General features: G+C 37.3%; 1 protein-coding gene across 1 annotated transcript; it reads left to right on the top strand.

Moving 5' to 3' along the window:
* The first annotated feature begins 18,684 nt into the window (after positions 1 to 18,684).
* On the top strand, positions 18,685 to 21,932 carry LOC107795770 (delta(7)-sterol-C5(6)-desaturase-like). The gene is made up of 3 exons (XM_016618453.2): positions 18,685 to 19,120; positions 19,649 to 19,954; positions 21,307 to 21,932. The coding sequence occupies exons 1-3, from the start codon at positions 18,904 to 18,906 to the stop codon at positions 21,597 to 21,599; spliced, it is 816 nt and encodes a 271-aa protein (XP_016473939.1). The 5' UTR covers positions 18,685 to 18,903; the 3' UTR covers positions 21,600 to 21,932.
* Positions 21,933 to 21,947: the final 15 nt, after the last annotated feature.

Raw genomic sequence — 21,947 nt, 5'->3', positions numbered from 1 at the left:
ACTGGGCAAACTATATTAACATAACACGAAGTTCATCCTTCAATAGGTTCCATCAAAACCCTAGACTAAATATTTAGCTACTTATAGCAAAGCAAGATAAAACTGCAAAAGTATTCATAATGTGCAATTGAAATAACAAAGAGAAGATTGAAAAACTCAAATGGTTGATTGCTCTTCTCACACTTGTTCTTGCCTTCCAATTCAGTCTAAAAACCTTGATAATGTTCCTTTGGGCGAGCTGGACCTTTTATAGGTTAAGTGAAATTAGCCCAGAACTTCCAAGTTTACCCCTGAATTATATTTTTCCGAATTGGACTAGCGTGGTTGCGCTAGTGGGCGCGCTACTGACCGCGCATATGGCGTAGTATTCTTCCTCGAACTCCTGGGCTAGCACGGTCGCGCTAGTGGGCGCGCTAGTCTGGGTCATCATTTCAGCCCTTCTTTCTCTCTTCTTTCAACGTACTCAGCTTCGAGGGGCTTCCCTTGCTTCATTTTAGCTCCAAATACAGTTCTAAGTCCTCATACGCGCAACTCGCTCCTGCAAAATATGAAATTCATAATTAGAGTCGATTTATCATCATTTAACTATCCTATAACAGTGAAATATAGTCAAGCTGGGGCATAAACAGTCGCAAAATTACCTGAATTTAGCCTATTATCACTGCCTTTTTTGGATCCCCTGAATTTTCTGATCACTTAGCAGCTTATTCATGCTAAGCTTTTTAAAGAAGAAAATGAATGCAGATTAATTGCCACCATTATGTTAAATGTTGTAACTTTCCCATAAACCAAGAAGGTGTCGTTTCATATTGCAACCATTATTTGTATTAATTGTTGCACCCGTTTCACTCCTTTTGGAAGAACATGAATTTTGACAACATAATAGCAATACTAAATTGAAGTTCCTATTATGATAGAGAACATAAATAAATGGAAAATAATAGGGGAAACACAAGAAAAAATGGGAAAAATGATGTCTTCCTCTCCCTTATTTAATATTCATAATTAATGTATATAATAAAAGATGTAATTCAATTCCAAAATTTCCTCCTCTTCCCTTATTTAAACTCATACCAATACTTATGTAGGAAAAACAATTTAATAATGGAGATTGTACTAAAAATAGGATGAAAGTCCAAAAAAATAGGAAAAAAGATAAATAAGAATGTTGGCATTAGAGGACTGCCACATCATTATGCTAATTCCCAGCTTTATATTTATAACATTACATTACAATTTAAATTGTAACATCTTGATACTATCTACATAGAATGAATGTGCATTAATCACTTCACCAAACATTGCTCTTATATCTCTTTCAAAGTGAAGATTCTTTCAAGCCGTAAATATATGCATGAAAACTGAAAGAGGTAAAGGACCACGTATTCATTACTCAAAATATGGTGCACAAGAACCTATAGTCTATTTATCAAACTAAATGTTTTATAAGGATGCGGGGCTGTCACACCTCCTTTTTCCGCCGGCGCCGCCGCAAAGGGGCGCGGAGGGGAGTTTTTCCAATTAAAGGACAATCGAAAACGAGATTTTATTTAAAGATTCAGAGTCGCCACTTGGGAGATTTATGGTGTCCCAAGTCACCGGTTGAATCCCGAATCGAGGAAAATATTGACTCTGTTTAACAGTCTGCGCACCAGAAATCCGGATAAGGAATTCTGTTAACCCGGGAGAAGGTGTTAGACATTCCCGAGTTCCGTGGTTCTAGCACGGTCGCTCAACCGTCATATTCGGCTTGATTATCTGATTTAATACATGTTGAACATATGTGTGAATTTTAACTTTTAACCGCTTTTATCATTATTATTATTTTTATCGAGAATTACAACATTGTGAAAAACGTATCTCGAACCACATCACATCAATGTACCCGTGGTTATCGACACATTTCGACTCTGTTGAGATTTGAATTTGGGTCACATAAATGTGCACTCGAGTTTAAGAAAGTAAATTGTTAAAGGCGCGCCTAAAGCGACTAGCGTATCTTTATTTTGGGTAAGGCCGTGAAATTTGCTAAACGGCCGATCCTGAAGTCTATACAATTATTAACCAATTATTGAGGGCCCCGCAACTTGTGCGTTTTATTGGGCGAGGCTCATCTCGTTTATTTTAAAAGGATAATCCTAAAGTGACTACATTTTTTCTATTTTAAGTTCGTCTCTAACAAAAAGAAAAAAATTCTAATTAATTACATGCTTGAAAAGGACGCTGCTTATTTATTGGATTAAGACAAATGCAAATTGAAAATTGCAATCGAGACAAAGGGAGATTGTTTCATGTCTTATTCTATAATTGAATATTACTAAAATTGAAATTATAAATAGAATACGGAATTCACAAATAATATTACCAAAATAAACTAATTATCCTCTAACTAATTTAAACCCACATTGTTAGATGAATTGAACCATTGGAATTAATTATTTATAACTATTTGAAACTGGAATTAACCTTAATCACTAATGCTTATTCGAAAGTTTGTTAAACTTAATCGTTAACTCGTCTTGTTTGAACTCAACTCATGCCTATTGGATTAATGATCTTAGCAATTACTGCTATGATCCTAACTTAAAATATAGTGGGCCTATTGATTATACGAAATTACTGGCCATTTTTTATTCTGCCTAATATTTACAGATCTCCATTACTAACATGATTAAAAATTCACAAGCTTTGACTCATTTCTATTCCGGTTTGCATGAATTCAGAGTTATACTTCTTAAATCAAAATAATCTCCAATAATGACTATCTATCAATTCATGTACCCATAGGCATATAAAAAACAGTTCAAACTACTTAGAATAGTTCTAAGCACAATCCAATTTTCAGTATAGTTGTACAATGTAAATACATGTTTAAGATGAGCATAAACATATACAATATTTCCTAATGTACATTCTAATACATTAATTGAACACACTTTAATAGACAATCTGTTAAGCCTTTTAATTCAGCATTTTTGTAGTTTGAAGTCACATCAGTACTAATCTCAGAAATGTGTACCTGGAAAGGGACCACAAAGAAAAGGAAGAAAAGGATCAGCAGGAGCAGTAGAAACAACACAGTAACAACACCAAGAACAGAAACATAACAGCCCAGTAACAGTGTTTAATAAAACCAGCAGAATTCCAGCAACACCCCAATGAAACAATAACAAATAACCAACCAAACTCAAGGAACAAACCAAATGAAAGCCCAAAAACACCAACAGCAATCAACGGGCAGAAACAAAGTGAACCAGGAATGCAATAGGACAATCGATTTCTGACTCTCTGTCTTTCAGACTTTTAAGGAAAGAAACTCAGAACTTCAATTCAAAAAAAACCAACATTAATTCTGATTTTCAGTCGTCAAAGCCAGCCCTCACTCTTTCAGTTTTTAGTTCTTAAATTACTCACCTTTTTTAGATTGAAAGACCAGTTAATGTTTTACCTTTTTCTTCTGATCCAATGTTCAGAAAATCCCCTCTTTAATTCTCTCTTAATATTTAGAAAATTTTTCTCAAACTCTCTTCAAAAATCCGACTTCTAATCCTCTTCAATATTTCCGAATCCCCCCTTTCTTGTGTCCAGCCCCCTCCTTTATAGCCAAACTTCAAACACTTAAATTAAATCCCACCATCTTCTACCCATCCTCCTTTAACTTTTCACTACTTAATGTTTTGTCCCCCACTATATTAAACAAATATATTAGTTCCCACTAACACATATCTTTTCTTTATTTAATTCCATTATTCCCCACTACCGCATGCTTTGTCCCCCACTATATTAAACAAATATATTAATTCTCACCATTATGTCTTGTCCCCCACTACGTATTAAAAAATATATTAATTTAATATTATTAGTACCTAGTGGACGGAGCACTCAAATTAATCATATTTTAAGACTCATTTAAAATCCCGAAAATGCCCCTAAAACTACTGAAATTATCATTCTACCCCTGAAAATACTGCCATTTTACCATTCTACCCCCATCAGCTATAACCAATTCACCTAATTAATTAACCAAAATACAGCAGCTATAACCAATTCCTAATCAAATTTCAACAACAAATTTAAACTAGAAACTCAGATTATGTCTAATATCATCAAAACAAAGACTAAGGATTCAGGGAACCAAACCATATGATCAACAATAAAGAAACAACTGAAATCATTTTGACTGAACAACATTTTTTTTTAAACAACAAACATACTTTCAGATTCAATAACAGTAACAAATTGAACATGATAAATAAGTAGATTCAAATCACTAAACTCAAATCAACTGAACTTTAAATTAAATCTAACAACATGATTAAACTAAACACTTCTATATTAAAATTAAACAAGAACATAAAACAAGCTGAAGAAATAATCAAGAAATGAACAAGAAAAGAATCAAACATATACTGATTTCAGATCCGAGAATATCAAACAAAATACGGACAGAAATGAAACTTAAACCAACTAACCGTAAATGACCGCAACGGAACAGAAACTCGGATAGCAACCTCGACGTACCGGATCTCGACTCAATGAAAACCCACCTTCTCTTTTAACCTCGACGAACTTAGAACGACAAACGACGACCTCGACAGATTGAACCTGAAGAAAGGACGAGACAGCAGGTTGTTTGGACGTAAGGCTGTGTGTGTGTGTGTTGAGCAGCTGGTTGTGGGGCATTGTAGTCGATGGGAGGGAGGTGTCGTACTGGTTGAAGTTGGAGGGGTTGTTCATGGATGAAGCTGGGGACGAAGAAGAAGAAGCAGAAGCGATGGTGGTTTGGGTGAAGCAGCAGAAGGGCAGCCATGGGAGGTTGTTGAAGAAGAAGAAGCAGCAGGTGAAGCTGGGGGTCGACGTAGCAGCGCTGCTGCTCGTCAATGGCGGACGGGGTGTTGTTTGTTGATGGTTGTTCATGGTTGGTCAACGATGGTTAACGCTGATGCATGGTGGACGACCTCGATGATGAGATAGAGCTGCTGGTGGTGGACGATGAGGCAGCGTGACTAGTTGATGCAGCAGTGCTGTTGCTCGTCAATGGCGGACGGGGAGGGGGGGTCGTTGGTGGCGATGGACTGGTTCGTTTCGCGACTGGAGGGATCGTTTGGACGTGAGGACGGAGATGACAACGTGAAGGGGAAGGGGCAGCCATGGGAGGGGGCGTTGGAGGCTGGGGGGTTGGTTTGGAGGGGTGAACGAAGAAGATGAAGAGAGGGGGGTGCATGGGTCCGGCGGCTAGGAGAAAGAGAAGGGGTCTTTAGGGTTTTTTGAGTAACAAATGAAACAAAAATGAGAGAAAGAGTGAGGGGGGGTCGTGTGGTCAGATGGGGGGGGGGGGTTGGGCTTGGGTCAAGGGGTTTTGGGTTGGGTAGAGGTGTTTTGGGCCTAGGTTTAAAATTGAAGAAGAGGCCCAATTCCGATTTTCTTTATATTTTTTGCTCTCTTTTCTTTTACTTTCTAATTAATAAAACTAAAATTCTAAATTAAGTTATAAACTAAATTAACTTATCAAAAATACTAATTAATTCCTAGCAACAATTATCATACATAATTAAACATCAATTAAAACAAAATTGCACAATTTGACATTGAATGCTAAAAATGCAAACGATGCATATTTTTGTAATTTTCATCCTTGTAAAACAAACTTAATTACTTTTAATTGTAGAATTAGATCCTAAATGCAAATGCGGCATATTTTTGTATATTTTTTATTAATTTAACAAATAAACATGCATGGACAAAAATATAAATAATTATCCAAAAATGCCACGAAATTCTCAAAATTGCACACAAAAGGAAAATTGTTATATTTTGAATTTTTGGGAGTAATTCTCCTATAGGGCAAAAATCACGTGCTTACAGCTGCCCCTCTTTGTCCGAAAACACGAAGAGTTTTCGTACAAAGATAAAGTGAGCGATTTTTGCCCATCCGAGTACTTCGTGTGAAGCATTTTTTGAAAAAGATTTAACCGGACCTTTGCTTCAAAGGTTTCCTACATATCCCTGGCTAGAAGGGAATCAGGTTAATGTAGTTCGGGAAGTTTTGGTAGCTGGAACTACCATGGGACTGCAATGTTACTGCTGTTGCATGCTGTTATTACTGCTTTTCGACCTCCTTATTACACCATGCTGAAAGAAAACAAGAAGCTAGACTAAACTATAGTCTATGAATTACAAAATCTTTTCTAGATCTTCAGTCATGCTCTTGTGTCTCTTGTTGCTTTGATGTCTCTGTGACTCCTCTGGCATTTCTTTACTTCTGATTTATCTTGTATTCTCCCTTGACTGCCGATCTCAAACTGCTTATGTCCTTCTTGGGAGCTTCGCATTATTTTTCCATCAAATCTTGAACTTCCTTTCTCTGCTGGGGATTTTTGTTGTTTCCCGCTGGGGATTTTGGTTGTATTCCTCTCTGCTGTTTCTTTACTTTTGGCTCGACTTGTGGTCTTCTTTCTGATTTCTGTTGGGGTTTTTTGTTGTAACCCTCTGCTTTACTGACTTCAAACTTCCATGTATTCCTCTGTTATATGGGCGAGCTCCCAACTTCTTCAACTTAAAATGTAAAGACTGAAATGTATTCCTCTGTTATATGGGCGGGCTCCCAACTTCTGGACTTGAAATTTAAAGACTGAAATGTATTCCTCTGTTATATGGGCGAGCTCCCAACTTCTGGACTTGAAATTTAAAAACTGAAATGTATTCCTCTATTATATGGGCGGGCTCCCAACCTCAACCAACAACTTTGAAAAATAAATCGTCATTCTGTTTTTCAGGGGGGGCTCCTGACCTCAACAACAACTTCGAAAAATAAATCGTCATTCTGTTCTTCAGGGGGGCTCCTGACCTCAACAACAACTTCGAAAAATAAATCGTCATTCTGTTCTTCAGGGGGGCTCCTGACCTCAACAACAACTTCGAAAATAAATCGTCACTCCTTTCTCCAGGCGGGCGAGATTTCAACAACTTCGAAAAATAAATCGCCATTCTGTTCTTCAGGGGGGGATCCTGACCTCAACAACAACTTTGAAAAATAAATCGTCATTCTGTTCTTCAGGGGGGGCTCCTGACCTCAACAACAACTTCGAAAAATAAATCGCCATTCTGTTCTTCAGGGGGGGCTCCTGACCTCAACAACAACTTCGAAAATAAGTCGCCATTCCTTTCTTCAGGCGGGCGAGATTTCAACAACTTCGAAAAATAAATCGCCATTCTGTTCTTCAGGCGGGCGTTCCCTGATCTCAACAACAACTTCGAAAAATAAATCGTCATTCTGTTCTTCAGGGGGGGCTCCCTGATTTTAGGAAAACTAAACATTGATAATCTTAAGAAGACTAAAAATGACTCCTTTTTTTTCAAATTCAAACTGCCTTTTTTTAAAATTATCCTAGGAGAAAATTCGTCAGAATAGGTCTTCTATCTTAGGAGAAAAATTCATCAGACTAAGACGTTTATCCTAGGAGAAAATTCATCAGACTAAGACGTTTATCCTAGGAGAAAATTCATCAGACTAGGTTTTCTATCTTAGGAGAAAATTCATCAGACTAGGTTTTGTTATCTTAGGAGAAAGATTCATCAGACTAAGATTTTGATCCTAGGAGAAGATTCATCAGACTAGGTTTTCTATCTTAGGAGAAAGATTCATCAGACTAAGATTTTGATCCTAGGAAAAAGTTCATCAGACTAGGTCCTCTTTTTGTTATCTTAGGAGAAAGATTCATCAGACTAAGACGTTTATCCTAGGAGAAAATTCATCAGACTAGGTTTTTTATCTTAGGAGAAAGATTCATCAGACTAAGATTTTGATCCTAGGAGAAGATTCATCAGACTATGTTTTCTATCTTAGGAGGAGAATTCATCAGACTAAGACGTTTATCCTAGGAGAAAATTCATCAGACTAGGTTTTCTATCTTAGGAGAAAATTCATCAGACTAGGTTTTGTTATCTTAGGAGAAAGATTCATCAGACTAAGATTTTGATCCTAGGAGAAGATTCATCAGACTAGGTTTTCTATCTTAGGAGAAAGATTCATCAGACTAAGATTTTGATCCTAGGAGAAAGTTCATCAGACTAGGTCCTCTTTTTGTTATCTTAGGAGAAAGATTCATCAGACTAAGATTTATATTGAGAGGAAAATCCATTAGACTAGGACTTTTGTTATCTTAGGAGAAAGATTCATTTGTTATCTTAGGAGAAAGATTCATCAGACTAAGACGTTTATCCTAGGAGAAAATTCATCAGACTAGGTTTTGTTATCTTAGGAGAAAGATTCACCAGACTAAGATTTTGATCCTAGGAGAAGATTCATCAGACTAGGTTTTCTATCTTAGGAGGAGAAAGATTCATCAGACTAAGATTTTGATCCTAGGAGAAAGTTCATCAGACTAGGTCCTCTTTTTGTTATCTTAGGAGAAAGATTCATCAGACTAAGATTGTGATCCTAGGAGAAAGTTCGCCAGACTAGGTTTTCTATCTTAGGAGAAAAATTCATCAGACTAAGATTTATATTGGGAGGAAAATCCATCAGACTAGGACTTTTTATCCTAGGAGGGAAAATGTGAAGATCAACGGCAAGATTTTATGCATAGTAGCAAGACAAATAAAGGCAAAGATTTGAGAAACTTCCCTTTGTCGGCTCTTCTCGTCTTTTCCCTTTCTCTTTTTTTTTTGAACCATTTTCCTTGCCCTGCTTTGTTTCTGTTTCACACAAAGAAAAATTTGTCAGTTTTGAAAATGGTGGTCGGTTTGTGGCCTTGAGTCTTGAGCAGCTTAGCTTTTGCTCGATCATCTTGAGTCAGTCTCAAGACACTTTTGTTCTGCACCAACTCTGACTGTTTCACACCCGGTACCATTTGTATTTCTGGCTTAATCAGCATTATCCCAACTGAAGATCTTTTCTTAGATGATCCTTTCTGATATCTGAGCACTTTGTCTATCAGAGAGAATCACAAGTTATCTTTGTTTGCACCAACCAGGCTGACAAGAGTTTTTAGGGGAGCCTTTGTATGAATCCTCGAGGCATGTTGACATTAACAACTGAGTTTGCTGGCCAAAATTACTTTGTACAACTGAAAAGCTGGTAGCAGATTTTGACATCTTTTCTTGCTTGTTTTGAGAAGGACTGACTCAGGGTGAAGGACACAATGACGCAAAGAAACAAAATATTAACAAGAAATGCCCCTGTCGGAAGGACAGAAGGAAGAAATTTTTTTTCTTTCAATAACTAGCCTTAATAATCATGACATGCATTTGGACTTAACAGCCGATCTGTCAAACTGACCAAATCTTCCCCTTTACCATTCTTATGATCTTTAGAGTCGGGATTATCCGTGCCAATCCTTTGCATCAGCTTCACGACTCACTTTCGACTAATGGTGCCCCGAGGAGTTTTCACCAACAAGTCTCTCTCATCTATTCATCTCTGCTTACCGTCGCCTTACAGTGCCCGTGAGGGTTTTCACTAGTAAGACTCTCTTATTTTTCTTCTCTATTTTTCTTTTTCTTTTGCTTTCTTGCGCAAACATCCTGACAGTGTTATATGATGCGTGACAACCATTACTCATTGCATGCTTCTCTTGGCATTCTTGAAGGCATATCGAGAGGTCTTTATTTGGAAGGTTTTGGATAGGGTTGGAAAGAAGGGTCGATATGAAGGCTCAAAGTAGACTCAAAATGAGAGGTTGTAGACTTACAACTCTTGGAATCGACTCTTTCAAAAGTGAAATAAAATTTTTGCCCCAGTTTCAGATGTTGGAGATTTTTGGATTTTTCTATTTATTTTTTTTCTTCTAAATTCTTATTTGGTTGGACCGAACCGTGAGGCTGCCTACGTATCCTTATTTTTTAAGGAATCAGGTCGAACGTAGTTCAAACATCTGACCTAACTACAATTTTCATCATTCTTTCTGTGTTTTTTTCTTTCTTTTTCTTTCCCTTTTTTTTTTCAAAACAAATTGCCCCAGGTTCTATTTTTTGGAGGCAGACAATCCTTTTTTTTTTGAACTTTCTAAGAATTGCCCCACTTTGTACTCTTGGGACATGGACTCTTTTTATCTTTTTCCCTTTTTTTTTTCATTTTTCATCTTTTTCCGACTCTACACTTGATTCCAAAAGAGGGTGGCCAAAGAAAATAACACATGCTCAAAGGGGTGGCAAAGGACATAAAGTGTTTGGGTAGCGGAAAAAATGCCTCCTAGCCTCGAGAATGCCAATCATGCTTTCTTTTCGCGATCCCAGCATTTACGAACATGTCTGTCTTCTTGGTGTGTCGTGGTCACAAGACACTTCTCATCCTTTAATGTCAAACTTTCCAACAAACTTCAATTGATTCTTCCTCAAACCCGATCTTCACAATGATTTGAAGGTGAATTTTACTCGAATTCCAGATTAAATCAGTTTCTAAGATCTGGCCAAAATTTCCGCATTCATGTCATGTCATTAGAACTAGCGAGAAAAGAACTAGAAATAGAATGACACAAAAGGACAAACTGTATTTTATTGAATAAGGATGGAAGGGTTTGACAACTAAACAAGCAACTTAAATTCCGAGTACAACCCTAAAATAACCCGGCTAATAGCAACAGAACAGACAGACAAGACTCATACAAACAGAATGGAAGGATAGAAGGGTTTGACTCAATAAAACAAATAAAATCTGGATCACAACCCTGAAATAACCCAAAAAAAAATCAAAACAGGCTATCATGATTCCTTCCTAGGAGGAGGGAATGACTTTTCAATTGTTATTCTTGACATTTAGCGACAAATTTGTTCATCAAAATCAGTAGGGCCTTCTCCAATTTCAACATCCTTAGCTTCAGTTAGCAAACTCCCGGGATGATTCTCAAACTCTATGTCACCAGGCATCTTCCCCACAAAGTGTGCATCATGATGTGCAGGTAAAGGATTCTGCGCGATATTCTGGGTGTCGCTATCTTGGATCACAATCAGATTTTCCTGGATCATCCTTTCTATTTCTCTTTTCAAATTCCGACATCTTTCAACATTGTGCCCCTGGGCATTGAAATGGTATTCACACCTTTTAGAAGGGTCAAAGCTTTTTGCACGTGGGTCCATATGATTTGGAGGAATAGATGCAATCATGTCATAATGCTTTAACTTCTCAAATAAGCTTTCATAGGACTCTCTTATTGGTGTAAAATTATCTTTCAACCTTCGTTCCCCTTTATACCTCTGGCTTGGATGTGGGTTATAGGGCACCTGAAAATTTTATGGAGGCTTCTGGAGATTTTGTGATGCTCGTGCTCGCCTTCTGGGGTGTTTTGGTGGCTGGGCAACATACTGAGGTGGAACAACAAAGTGTTGTAGGTTCTGAGGGGGATAATACTGCTCAGGGGATTCATGGAAAACTTGAGGAGGCTGCTCATACCTTTGAGATGTTCTCCTCGGACCTCTTCTCGACCCTAATGTCATCATGATTTCTTCAATCTTCTCATTTGTGTCGCTAAAATTTTTAGACTCAACCCGGACAGCCTGAGTTGCGGCTTTAAAAACTTCTTGACTTATAATTTTGCCTGTCTTAAGACCATTCTCTATCATTTCTCCCATTTTGATTGCTTCCGAGAAGGATTTGCCAACTGCGGACATCATGTTTTGAAAGTAATCTGGCTCTTGCGCTTGAAGGAAGACAATTATTAGCTCGTGGTCATCCATGGGTGGCTTAACTCGAGCTGCTTGCTCTCTCCATTTAATGGCATATTCCCTGAAACTTTCACTTGGTTTCTTCTTCAGGTTTGAAAGGGAAATGCGGTCTGGGGCAATGTCGATGCTGTATTGGAACTGTTTGACAAAGGCCTGTGCCATGTCATCCCAGACATACCAGCGAGACGTGTCTTGATCCATAAACCATTCGGAGGCTACTCCCGTAAGGCTTTCCACAAAATAAGCCATCAACAATTCTTCATTTCTTCCCGCACCTCTCAGTTGATTGTAATACCTTTTCAGGTGGGCTATGGGATCTCCATGTCCATCGTACTTTTCAAATTTGGGAGTCTTGAAACCAGGCGGCAAGTGGACATCAGGGAACATACATAGATCTTTGAAGGCAACACTCTTTTGACCTGCCGACCCTTGCATGTTTGTCAACCATTGTTCTAAGCTTTTCACTCTTTGGGTCATTTCTTCCTGTACCATCTTTCGGGCATGCTTCTCAATCTTTGCAGGAAGATCAAACGAGTACAAGTGATACTCAGGAGAGTGGTACTGCTCTTGTTGTGTCGCAAATTGTGACTCATGACGAGGCTGTCCTTGACCACTGGCCCATGCTTGACACATTTCGGTCATTTGCTGTTTCAGTATTCTATTTTTCTCCAGCACAGTAGACTCTTGTTGAACCCTCTGACCTTGAGTCTCTTGAGCACTTGTAACAGCTTCGATGTCAGTTATCATTTTCCTTGGATCTGGTGTTTCCATCTTACCACAAACCGACCACCTCAGCTTTCTTCACAATTCAAAACATGTTAGAATGGACTCAGTCGGTCCTTATTATTATGAATATTTTTCATTTCTGCATTTTTTTTACTTTTTTTTAATAGTGATCGAACCTGATGTGGGTTGCCTACGTATCATGTGGGAACATGAATCAGATCTTGCGTAGTTCGGAAAGATCTGGAATAAAGTAAATAAACCAACTTTTTTTTTTGGATTTTGAACTTTTTAAAGTTTGGATTTTGATTTTGATTTAAATTTCAAAAGTTCTAAAGAAGAAAGAAAATATTTTTTGGATTTTTTTTTAATATGGTGGGCCGAAACCGAAGAGGTTTGCCTACGTATCTCACATCCGGTGAGAATCAAACCCGCGTAGTTCAGGAACATAAACTAAACTTGTAAACAAGACTCCTTTCTTTTGTTTTTCAAATAAATCAAACTAAAAAAGACAATTTTTTTCATTTTTCAAAATTTCGTCAGGGTTTTGACACTACTTGGACATTGGTTTTATTTTTCTAAAAATAAGTAGTTATCTCCCTACACTGCTATTTTTCTTTTTCTCTTTTCATATTTTTTCAAAAATTCCCGATTTCAGAAGCCGGTCAGTATGCAGATCTGAAGCAAATAAATGTGCAAAACAAACAGGATGCAGCAGGATGGTCTTTTTTCGTTTCAGGTTGCTTGTCCTAGACGGACCCAACCCCTGTGTTGAGTCCCCTAAGTCAAATGCAACATGATGCAAATAAACGTTCCTACTAGGGATCCAGCATGAAGTCAAATTATTCTAGGTTCAACCTGGGTATATGTTCTAGATAGTGTACCCGAGCGGACAACTCGAGTTGAGGAAGGAGCTCCTTTTCGGGAACCAAAAGGCCGGTCGGCTTAGAAACTTTCCGAGCCTCTTTTATTTCAGGGTATGACACTAACAGAATAGGGAGTCTCAACTAGTAAGCACATCCCCGGAGGTGAGAAGAGAAGGTTTCAACACAGTTTATATGTACAGTTCAAATAATATAAAAGTGGTAAAAAAAGCATCATTTTGCACATTTAGGCCAAAACATGTAATAAGATCAAATAATAAACAAAGCCAAATATAACAATTCATCTAAGCTCGAATTCTGAACCCTGAACCAGAGATTCTGGGTTCGGTCCCCAGCAGAGTCGTCAGAGCTGTCACACCTCCTTTTTCCGCCGGCGCCGCCGCAAAGGGGCGCGAAGGGGAGTTTTTCCAATTAAAGGACAATCGAAAACGAGATTTTATTTAAAGATTCAGAGTCGGTGTCCCAAGTCACCGGTTGAATCCCGAATCGAGGAAAATATTGACTCTGTTTAACAGTTTGCGCACCAGAAATCCGGATAAGGAATTCTGTTAACCTGAGAGAAGGTGTTAGGCATTCCCGAGTTCCGTGGTTCTAGCACGGTCGCTCAACTGTCATATTCGGCTTGATTATCTGATTTAATACATGTTGAACATATGTGCGAATTTTAACTTTTAACCGCTTTTATCATTATTATTATTTTTATCGAGAATTACAACATTGTGAAAAACGAATCTCGAACCACGTCACATCAATGTACCCATGGTTATCGACACATTTCGACTCTGTTGAGATTTGGATTTGGGTCACATAAATGTGCACTCGAGTTTAAGAAAGTAAATTGTTAAAGGCGCGCCTAAAGCGACTAGCGTATCTTTATTTTGGGTAAGGCCGTGAAATTTGCTAAACGGCCGATCCCGAAGTCTATACAATTATTAACCAATTATTGAGGGCCCCGCAACTTGTGTGTTTTATTGGGCGAGACTCATCTCGTTTATTTTAAAAGGATAATCCTAAAGTGACTACATTTTTTCTATTTTAAGTTCGTCTCTAAAAAAAGAGAAAAATTCTAATTAATTACATGCTTGAAAAGGCCGCTACTTATTTATCGGATTAAGACAAATGCAAACTGAAAATTGCAATCGAGACAAAGGGAGATTGTTTCATGCCTTATTCTATAATTGAATATTACTAAAATTGAAATTATAAATAGAATACGGAATTTACAAATAATATTACCAAAATAAACTAATTATCCTCTAACTAATTTAAACCCACATTGTTAGATGAATTGAACAGTTGGAATTAATTATTTATAACTATTTGAAACTGGAATTAACCTTAATCACTAATGCTTATTCGAAAGTTTGTTAAACTTAATCGTTAACTCGTCTTATTTGAACTCAACTCATGCCTATTGGATTAATGATCTTAGCAATTACTACTACGATCCTAACTTAAAATATAGTGGGCCTACTGATTATACGAAATTACTGGCCATTTTTGATTCTGCCTAATATTTACAGATCTCCATTACTAACATGATTAAAAATTCACAAGCTTTGACTCATTTCTATTCCGGTTTGCATGAATTCAGAGTTATACTTCTTAAATCAAAATAATCTCCAATAATGACTATCTATCAATTCATGTACCCATAGGCATATAAAAACAGTTCAAACTACTTAGAATAGTTCTAAGCACAGTCCAATTTTCAGTATAGTTGTACAATGTAAATACATGTTTAAGATGAGCATAAACATATACAATATTTCCTAATGTACATTCTAATACATTAATTGAACACACTTTAATAGGCAATCTGTTAAGCCTTTTAATTCAGCATTTTTGCAGTTTGAAGTCACATCAGTACTAATCTCAGAAATGTGTACCTGGAAAGGGACCACAAGGAAAAGGAAGAAAAGGATCAGCAGGAGCAGTAGCAACAACACAACAACAACACCAGTAACGGAAACAGAACAGCCCAGTAACAGTGTTTAATAAAACCAGCAAAATTCCAGCAACACCCCAATGAAACAATAACAAATAACCAACCAAACTCAAGGAACAAACCAAATGAAAGCCCAGAAACACCAACAACAATCAACGGGCAGAAACAAAGTGAACCAGGAATGCAATAGGACAATCAATTTCTGACTCTCTGTCTTTCAGACTCTTAAGGAAAGAAACTCAGAACTTCAATTCAAAAAAAACAACACTAATTCTGATTTTCAGTCGTCAAAGCCATCCTTCACTCTTTCAGTTTTTAGTTCTTAAATTACTCACCTTTTTTAGATTGAAAGACCAGTTAATGTTTTACCTTTTTCTTCTGATCCAATGTTCAGAAAATCCCCTCTTTAATTCTCTCTTAATATTTAGAAAATTTTTCTCAAACTCTCTTCAAAAATCCGTCTTCTAATCCTCTTCAATATTTCCGAATCCCCCCTTTCTTGTGTCCAGCCCCCCCCTTTATAGCCAAACTTTAAACACTTAAATTAAATCTCACCATCTTCTACTCATCCCCCTTTAACTTCCCACTACTTAATGTTTTGTCTCCCACTATATTAAACAAATATATTAGTTCCCACTAACACATATCTTTTCTTTATTTAATTCCATTATTCCCCACTACCGCATGCTTTGTCCCCCACTATATTAAACAAATATATTAATTTCCATCATTATGTCTTGTCCCCCACTACGTATAAAAAATGTATTAATTTAATATTATTAGTACCTAGTGGACGGAGCACTCAAATTAATCATTTTTTTAAGACTCCTTTAAAATAACAAAAATGCCCCTGAAACTACTGAAATTACCATTCTACCCCTGAAAATACTGCCATTTTACCATTCTACCCCCATCAGCTATAACCAATTCACCTAATCAATTAACCAAAATACAACAGCTATAACCAATTCCTAATCAAATTTCAACAACAAATTTAAACTAGAAACTCAGATTATGTCTAATATCATCAAAAAAGACTAAGGATTCAGGGAACCAAACCATATGATGAACAATAAAGAAACAACTGAAATCATTTTGACTGAACAACATTTTTTTAACAACAAACATACTTTCAGATTCAATAACAGTAACAAATTGAACATGTCAAATAAGTAGATTCAAATCACCAAACTCAAATCAACTGAACTTTAAATTAAATCTAACAACATGATTAAACTAAACACTTCTATATTAAAACTAAACAAGAACATAAAACAAGCTGAAGAAATAATCAAGAAATGAACAAGAAAAGAATCAAACATATACTGATTTCAGATCCGAGAATATCAAACAAAATACGGATAGAAATGAAACTTAAACCAACTAACCGGAAATGACCGCAACGGAACAGAAACTCGGATAGCAACCTCGACGTACCGGATCTCGACTCAATGAAAACCCACCTTCTCTTTTAACCTCGACGAACTTAGAACGACAAACGACGACCTAGATGGATTGAACCTGAAGAAACGACGAGACAACAGGTTATTTGGACGTAAGGCTGTGTGTGTTGAGCAGCTGGTTGTGGGGCTGTATGGTCGATGGGAGGGAGGTGTCGTACTGGTTGAAGTTGGAGGGGTTGTTCATGGATGAAGCTGGGGACGAAGAAGAAGAAGCAGCAGCAGCGATGGTGGTTTGGGTGAAGCAGCAGCAGAAGGGCAGCCATGGGAGGTTGTTGAAGAAGAAGAAGCAGCAGGTGAAGCTGGGGGTCGACGCAGCAGCGCTGCTGCTCGTCAATGACGGACAGGGTGTTGTTTGTTGATGGTTGTTCGTGGTTGGTCGACGATGGTTAATGCTGCTGCATGGTGGACGACCTCGACGATGAGATGGAGCTGCTGCTGGTGGACGATTAGGCAGCGTGGGGGGTCGACGCAGCAGCGCTGCTGCTCGTCAATGGCGGACGGGGGGGGGGGGGGGGGGGGTGGCGATAGACTGGTTCGTTTCGCGACTGGAGGGATCGTTTGGACGTGAGGACGGAGATGACAACGTGAAGGGGAAGGGGCAGCCATGGGAGGGGGGCGTTGGAGCATGGGGGGTTGGTTTGGAGGGGCGAACGAAGAAGATGAAGAGGGGGGTGCATGGGTCCGGTAGCTAGGAGAAAGAGAAGGGGTCTTTAGGGTTTTTTGAGTAACAAATGAAACAAAAATGAGAGAAAGAGTGGGGGGGGGGGGTCGTGTGGTCAGATTGGGGGCGGGGGGCGGTTGGGCTTGGGTCAAGGGGTTTTGGGTTGGGTAGAGGTGTTTTGGGCCTAGGTTTAAAATTGAAGAAGAGGCCCAATTCCGATTTTCTTTATATTTTTTGCTCTCTTTTCTTTTAATTTCTAATTAATAAAACTAAAATTCTAAATTAAGTTATAAACTAAATTAACTTATCAAAAATACTAATTAATTCCTAGCAACAATTATCATACATAATTAAACATCAATTAAAACAAAATTGCACAATTTGACATTGAATGCTAAAAATGCAAACGATGCATATTTTTGTAATTTTCATCCTTGTAAAACAAACTTAATTACTTCTAATTGTAGAATTAGATCCTAAATGTAAATGCGGCATATTTTTGTATATTTTTTATTAATTCAACAAATAAACATGCATGGACAAAAATATAAATAATTATCCAAAAATGCCACGAAATTCTCAAAATTGCACACAAAAGAAAAATTGTTTTATTTTGAATTTTTGGGAGTAATTCTCATATAGGACAAAAATCACGTGCTTACCGGAGCGAATTAACCCTACAAAATTATGGTGCAAGTGAACCTATAATTTCTTTGTCAAATTAGGTGAAAAGGTTAACATTTAAGAGGAGGGGAGGTAGGACATTAATTCAAGACAGTGTTTGTCTCAATAATAACTCTTCAGAGATTGAGCTCCACATGTCCCTAAGTTTAAAGGAAAAAACCTGTTATCTTTCATTATTCCAGTGGTTTCCTTAAAGTTAGATAGACGTAGCTATTAAATTGTACAAATCTTTAATATCGAACAGACAAAGAATATACTGATCAGTTATGAAATAATTTCAAAGCTAAAATCAAAGGTAGTTGAGGTGGATGACTGATCAATTACTGACACCAAGACATTCAATTGTCAAATAGTACTTAACACCAAGACAGATGAAGCATGCTAAAGTGCTTTCAGAAAAATAATTTAACAGATTTGTAATTTTACATATTAAATGATGTAATCTTTTAAATACTAGACAGAACATTAATTAGAGGAAAGTACTCTCGTCTTTCGGTATAAGAAATATTTAATTAGAGTACTTTATATGGTCGTACAATTTAGCCAAATCTTTTTGGTCAATGCTAAAGAAATTAACCTTGAAAATTGATATACTACTTTCACTACAACCTAGTACCTTATTTCTCTTTTGTTTTTACAAAGAAATACAATATCATGAAAAAAAATTCATTATTTAATATTAGAATCCTTTGCGAAAGCTGGCTAGCTCATTATTCCAAAAGGGAATCTATTCTGTCTAAAATAGTGGCGCAGACCAGAAACACACACATAGTTGTCGCCTACACAGCCACTTGTTTTCTCCACTTCTCATCCTCTTCACCGGCTTATCGCCGTCAGAATCTGGTCAAACCCGACCCGACCCGACCACTTTCGTCGGAGATGGATGATTACTTGAAACAGTTTGTGGAGGAGACATCGTTTTACAATCGGCTGGTTTTGGGTGCATTCCTGCCGGAATCATGGTGGGGACCACTTCCTCACATGCTTCAGGGATGGCTCCGTAACTACATTGGTGGAGTTCTGCTTTACTTCATCTCCGGCTTCCTCTGGTGCTTCTACATCTATCACTTGAAACGCAATGTATATATTCCCAAAGGTAAGAATTTTTCTTTTTCTTTGCCCTCTTTATGTTTGTTTTTTTGAATTTCTTTTTACATGTGTCATTTTTGCGTGCTACACTATTTTAGGTGTATATGTAAGAGTAGGAAAAGAGGCTACGCATGCATTCACATTTCATTGTGTATATGTAGATCAATTATTTATAACCTTGAAAAACAATTACGAATTTTCTGTTTTATCAATTTTTAAGGTAGTGATTCTGCTTTTGATGACTATGAATCTGAACTAGATCGCATCGATAGCTATTTATGATCTCCAGAGCAAATCTCCTCAATTATCTCAAGACAATATCAGTAGTTGTAGAATTTTACAAGCTGATCTTATATTTGTTTTAATTAATGGTCCTTTTAGTTCTAAATATGGATGTCAATTTTTCAATGATGTAACAACTCCATTTTTCTTATGCTTCGATAAAGGTAACGTTAAATCTTACTTCATATTTCTTCCTGTGATGTTCGTTTGGTGAAAAGGAGAAATTATGGGCTCATGAACATTTTTATTGCAGATGCCATCCCTTCGAACAAAGCAATGCTCTTGCAAATATCAGTTGCCATGAAAGCGATGCCATGGTACTGTGCCCTTCCATCACTTTCTGAGTACATGATTGAAAATGGATGGACAAAATGTTATGCAAGAATAAGTGATGTTGGATGGCTTTCCTATGTTATCTATGCGGCTATTTATCTTGTAATAGTGGAGTTTGGGATCTACTGGATGCATAGGGAGTTGCATGACATAAAACCTCTGTACAAATATCTGCATGCTACACATCATATTTACAACAAGCAAAATACACTTTCCCCATTTGCTGGTAAGTTCTCAAGTCTAGTCATCTCATAATTGTGGCTTATTTGTGATAACAGCTTGTTGCTGGCGCAGCAGTTAGGTTTCTCTGTGATACTTCTTGATAATTTGTCGAACTAATGCTGTATTTCCTGTATGGTGGCTATAATATTGGGAAGCTAGTCCTGAGGACAAACTAATGTGTAAATTTTTACATCCTAGTCTTGTGTCATCACCTTTTTCTTTCTTGGTCAGAGGATTGACTGAAGTGGTTGGTTAGACTCGTTTTACCAAGACTACTATAAGTCTCTCATGAATAGTACTTGAAATGAAATAAAGACGATGAGAACAAAGCAATTCATTGGAATTTCATCTCTTACCTTTTAGTATGAAATCCAGATTACTTGAAAGAGCAAAGTAGTGTTTGGTCAAGAAAATGTTCTTATTTTCTCTTACCATTTTGTGGGAAACTAGAAATCATGATAGGATTGAGGAGTGAAAAATGGCTAAAAGGTGTTTCCAATGTTTGTGGGATAATACTGGGTATGATGTTGCTGTTGTTGTTGTTGTGTTTCCTATGTTTCCACCACAAAGAGAAAAATAATGTATGTTACAAACTATGCCATTGACCATTCGAATCACACCCACAACATGCAAACTGTATGTTCCAATCCACTCTTTTATCTCCTCTCTGCAGGACAGCCACTAATCCCACACACAGCAGCATAGTTCCTCCCAATCTTCTCTTTCCTACCTTTTCATCAGAAAAAAATACCCTCCCTATCTTCTCTCTTCTCACATGCACAGCCACTTGTGTACACCAAACTTCGGCTCTTTTTCTTGTATAAATACACATGGTTCCATATACATCCACTTGTTTTTCTTTTAAGTGAAGAAAGCTAGTATGCTTTTTATGCCTTTTGGTATAAAAGATAAAGAGAAATAGTTACTAAAAAGGATAACCAAAAATCCAACATTATGGAGAGCTTCTTTGTTCTTCCAAACAAGTTTTCCACAAGAACCTGAACAAGAACTATAGGATACTAAGAATTTCTGCAAAATGAAAATTGAAACTTTTGCTTTCAGCCATAGATTTTCTTCCTCCCATCTAAATGAGTTTCAGAATCTAAATACATAGCCCTGGAAGTAAAACAATACTAAGTTGTCGCTGCTTTGTCTTTTGTAACCATGCTATTATCTCTGACATTCTGAACTTCTTATAAGCCTCAGTTCTTTGCAATGCATATCCATTCTAGGAAATTGGTTGCTAAATTGTCACAAATTGACCTCTGAATGTCATAGCTTCTTTTATGGTTATCTGCCCATAGTCATAGTTCATTTCCGAGAGCTTCATAATAATCAACATGTTCTGCTACTCAGGATTGGCATTCCACCCATTGGATGGAATACTGCAGGCAGTGCCACACGTTGTAGCTCTATTCCTGGTGCCAATGCATTTTACTACACACATAGCACTCATTTTTGTGGAAGCCTTATGGACGGCTAATATTCATGACTGCATACATGGGAAGGTGTTTCCTATAATGGGTGCTGGCTATCATACCATTCACCATACGACATACCGCCATAATTATGGTCATTACACAATATGGATGGATTGGATGTTTGGAACTCTTCGTGATCCCATTGAAGAGGATGCCAAGAAAATGTAATGTACTTGATTTGCACCCAAGGATGTTCCTTGCTGTTCATTGTCCTAGTTGTTAGGCCACCTGTGGAATGTTAGAATTTGTCTCGTGTATTTCCAATCATTGATGGATGTAAAGCTTTTTGGTAGTAGTTTAAGTTGTAGACTGAAAACAATTCTGTAGGCTGATTATGTCATCTCATGTCTGTTCTTCCCTTTATATTTAATAAAATCAGTGGGGCAGAAACTTTCAGGCTAATCTATGTCACAGTTTTTGATAGTTCATATGTTGGTTGTGAACTTGTGATAACTCATTGTGATTTCTACAAACACTACGTGGAGAATAATTAATTTTTAGTTAAATGTTTGTGCT

This window comes from Nicotiana tabacum, chromosome 3 (genome assembly GCF_000715075.1).
Source record: "Nicotiana tabacum cultivar K326 chromosome 3, ASM71507v2, whole genome shotgun sequence".
NCBI classification, from domain to species: domain Eukaryota; kingdom Viridiplantae; phylum Streptophyta; class Magnoliopsida; order Solanales; family Solanaceae; genus Nicotiana; species Nicotiana tabacum.
Note: the sequence above shows the minus strand (reverse complement) of the source record. Positions and strands in the feature narration are given on the sequence as shown.

Excerpts from the sequence above, each read along its gene's own strand:
- LOC107795770 (XM_016618453.2), top strand. The coding sequence starts at position 18,904 with ATGGATGATTACTTGAAACAGTTTGTGGAGGAGACATCGTTTTACAAT. Across the intron at positions 19,121-19,648 it reads CAATGTATATATTCCCAAAG|ATGCCATCCCTTCGAACAAA; the intron begins GTAAGAATTTTT and ends TTTTTATTGCAG. Across the intron at positions 19,955-21,306 it reads TACACTTTCCCCATTTGCTG|GATTGGCATTCCACCCATTG; the intron begins GTAAGTTCTCAA and ends TCTGCTACTCAG.